The 4,096-nt window shown below is 37.0% G+C and overlaps 1 protein-coding gene across 2 annotated transcripts in view; it reads left to right on the top strand.

Moving 5' to 3' along the window:
- The window catches only part of DMXL1 (Dmx like 1), a 185,359-nt gene that overhangs the window by 159,419 nt on the left and 21,844 nt on the right, over positions 1–4,096 (top strand). For both annotated transcript variants that reach the window (XM_004696573.4, XM_045285386.1), the window contains 2 exons: positions 1,763–1,884; positions 2,235–2,376. In XM_004696573.4, the coding sequence (XP_004696630.1) occupies positions 1,763–1,884; positions 2,235–2,376 (264 nt within the window). The remainder of the gene's footprint in view (positions 1–1,762; positions 1,885–2,234; positions 2,377–4,096) is intronic.

The following is a 4,096-nucleotide window of genomic DNA, read 5'->3' as shown; positions in this document are numbered from 1 at the left end:
ATAATGGCTAACTAACCTTGGTCACCCTTGGGCGGGTTTGCCCTCTCTGGTATCCCTGCAAGTGAATAGACCACCATTATCCTTATCAGAAGGGAGTGGGTCTTATTCAGGGTGAGTCAGACTAATGGTCTAGCCACTACAGATGGCCAATGTCAAGGAGAATAACCTCTGACCTACTTAAGCAGCTAAGTTTGGTACATATTTTGGGGAGACAAGAGAATTCCTTCTGTTCCCCACAAGTAACTCAGAAGTGATTAGATTTAGGAGCCACCTTACTCTGGTATGTATTAACATAACAAAAGAGAACTTTTATTTCTGGAAAGGATCACATTCACTGGTACAAAGGTTAAGATTGCAGTACTTGTTTAGTTTGGGAAATACAATTCAATTCATCATGGACAATTTTTGCTTGTTGCATGGACAATTTTTGCTTGGCATTAAAACAGTCACAACCACTAATAACTGTATGCACAACAGAACAAAATATTTCCCAGTCCATCTTCACAATTGTTCCTAAGCCTGAGCCCTTTGTGGTAGCCACTGTATCAATCCATCTCTATGAGAGCCTTCCTCTTTTTCACTGCTCCTCCACTTTACCAAATATGATGTCCTTCATTAGGGACTAGTGTCTCCTGACGTCCCAAGTATGTAAGACAAAGCCTTGCCACTCTTACCTCTGAGGAGCACTCTGGCAGTCCTTCCAAGACAGATCTGTTTGTTTTTTAGCAGTCCATGGTACTTTCACTATTCTTTGCCAGCACCACAATTCAAATGTACCAATTCTTCAGTATTCCTCCACACCCTTTTTTTTAACTTATGTCTTACTGATTTTGTTTATTCCCATTGAATAAGGAAGATTTTTCACTTAATCCACATTTAGAAAGAAAAAAATCACAATAAGATTTAATTACCAAAACAAACGAACTGCCATTGAATCAAATATGATTCATGTTGGCCCTATAAAACAGAGTAGAATTCCCTGTATGGGTGTTCTATAAAATTATAGACTAGATGTAATTTTAGGGAGCAAAACAGCTCATATTTTTCTCATAGAGTGGTTGGTATTTCCAATTGCTATATCCCTGAAATGGAACATTGTCCTCCAACTTGTAACAGTGTCTTTCACTAACCATGAAGTTCTATGAACTTCTCCAAGCTTTTCTCTGCTTCATTAGAGCCTCATTGTGTATGCAGAACTTACCAAATCTTGCCCCTTTCCCTTCCAGAAGTTAGCTATTCAGATGTTCTTTGTGGCCTGGCAGTCCATGATAAATATGTACATACTCTGAAATGTTGCCTGGAGGTTTTAGATAATAAAGACAGGAACCAAAGACAAGCTTAAAATTTAGTTATTTATAGCACACTTTCCTACTTTTTTTTCCTAGTAGAAGATTGAGGAGTTAATAATTTGAACAATTAACCGTTATTTTTATAATTTGAAGTTCCTTATCTCCCACACGTTTTCTTACCTTTTCTTCAGCATCTCCCTCAACATTTTTGTGTTGTGCTTCCTTGGGTTTATCATAGCATTCTTGCAGACTACAGAGTCAATCCTAGGAAAGGAAATAAAGTGGTACTTCTATTACCATTTATAGTTGGACATAACTTCTGAATATTGTGCTAAAATTTTTAATTGATAAAATTATATGTATAAGAATATGTAGTCTATGATTAACATTGCAATTTATAGATGTTAATTTCCATGTTCAGCTATGACTTATATGTTGTGCTTTTTTTATTATATGTTTGTTTTCTATCTCAGGCAAATAGAAACTGCATTGCAATTGCTTCCAGCCATGACGTTCAAGAATTAGATGTTTCAGGGATTCTAGCTACACAGATCTATACTTGGGTGGATGATGATGTAGAAATGGAAGCCAAAAGGTACCTATATTCTTTATTTCTACTCAGTAATAACTTTGTCGTATAAATGTCTATAGCTAATGAACTCTAGCTTTCAAAAGATTCTCTAAAGTCACATTATTGAGTGGTAAGCAAAGTTGGGGCTACTGTGTACTAAACTGTTAAAAGGGGAAAGCAGAAGCATCGAAGGGAATTGAAGATTTAAAGGAAGTGAGTGAAAGGATCTGAAATCATTTAGATATGAAGGCATTGTTTATAACTTAGGAGAAAGAACTGAAAGCAAATTAAAAAGAAAATGTAGATATAGATATTACAACAGTCAGCTGCACAAGAATAAAATCTGATAGTTATTTTCATTGATTCTTTTGTAGCTCAGAAGATTTCTTGGTTATACATGCTCGTGATGATTTAACAGCCGTTCAGGGTACAACTCCATATACACACAGTAATCCTGGCACTCCAATCAACATGCCATGGCTTGGTAGTACACAGACTGGCAGAGGAGCATCTGTGGTATGTAAAATTAAAAATGCTTTAATCCCATGTGTAAGAGTCCTATTTTTACTCCAATTAATGGATTTAGCATTGTTTAAGACAATTTTTATTTAGTTTGGCCAGAATAATATACTTTCACTTGAAAAGAAAATTAAGCAAAATCTGATACACAGAAGAACTAAAATAATTTTTTTGTAGTGATGTATGTAGGATCTACTGGAGCTCTGATACTGAAAGGATAGAACAGACTAATACACAGAACCAAAGAAACCGAGCACCATTAAAATTTTCAATGGTCTTGTCAAGGATGGTCAGTCCCACCCCTCTCATCACCAATTTCACAAGTCCTATGATGTGATTTACATGTGAAGAATGCTTTCCTTCCTCCTTTTCCTCTCAGAAAATTATTTCACCAAATAGGGTAAATGTTCAAGTAGAAGCTCAATCATCTTCAATAACATCGTATACTATTTTATGCTTAATGCAGTTCTGTATAACTTATATAATATTATAATTCTTTGAGATATGTGACAGCCACTATTTACTAGTTACCAATGGTGTACTGGTTGTGCATAGTGCTGTGATCCAAAAGGTCAGTGATTTGAAATCAACAGCCACTCCACAGGAGAAAAATGGGGGGTTCTACTCCTGTAAAGAGTTACAATCTTGGAAACTCTGTCCTGCCTTGTTGTGTCACTATGAATCAGCATTGACTCTATGGCAGTGAATTTGGGATTTAGGGGTTCTGTAGATAAAATGTGAAATTTAGAGCATATGGCTTAGGTCACCCTGCCAGTTTCAAGGTTTCATGTTGTAAAGCCCACCAGCTCCTTAATTCAATGACTTTTATATAGGAGTGTTTTGTTGTTGTTAGGTGCCATCGGTTGGTCCCTAATCAAAATGACCCAGTCTACAACAGGATGAAATGGTGCTCAATCCTGTGTTTGTGTTCGTTCCATCGTACCGAGGGTCTTTCTCTTTTCTGTAGACATTGTACTTAGCATGATGCTCTTCTCCTGGTACCTGGTCCCTCATCTCTGAAGTATGTGGGACAAAGTCTCCCTTTCCTTGCTTCAAAGGAACGTTCTGACTGTACTTCTTCCAGGACAGATTTGTTTGCTCTTCTGGCAGTCCATGTTATATTTAGTATGTTTTACCAACATTATAATCTGAAGGCATTAATTCTTTCTTTAGTCTTCTTATTCATTGCCTAGCCTTCTCATGAATGTGAAGCAATTGAAAATACCGTGGCATGGGCCAGGTGCATCGTAGATTTCAAAGTGATGACTTTGCTTCTTAACACTTTAAAGAAGTCTTTTGCAGTAGATTTAATAAGTCATTTGATTTCTTGACTGCTGTTACTATGGACACTGATTATGGATCCAAGAAAAATTAAGTCCTTGAAAACTTCAATCTCTTCTGCATGTAGCCTGATGTTACATATTAGTCCAATTGTGAGAGTTTTTGCTTTCTTTTTGTTGAGGTGGAATTCATGCTGAAAGCTGTAGTCTTGACCTTCATCAGAGAGTTCTAATATCCTCTTTCCATCAAAAAGATTGTGTCTCAATCGCTGAAGACAAAGCGGGTGAATAAGCAAATGTGGTGAAGAAAGCTGATGGTGCCCGGCTATCAAAAGATACAGCATCTGGGGTCTTAAAAGCTTGAAGGTAAACAAGCGGCCATCTAGCTCAGAAGCAACAAAGCCCACATGGAACAACATATCAACCTGTGTGATCAC

This window comes from Echinops telfairi, unplaced genomic scaffold, assembly GCF_000313985.2.
Source record: "Echinops telfairi isolate 266 unplaced genomic scaffold, ASM31398v2 ScPeMD7_7469;HRSCAF=8507_1, whole genome shotgun sequence".
NCBI lineage: Eukaryota > Metazoa > Chordata > Mammalia > Afrosoricida > Tenrecidae > Echinops > Echinops telfairi.
Note: the sequence above shows the minus strand (reverse complement) of the source record. Positions and strands in the feature narration are given on the sequence as shown.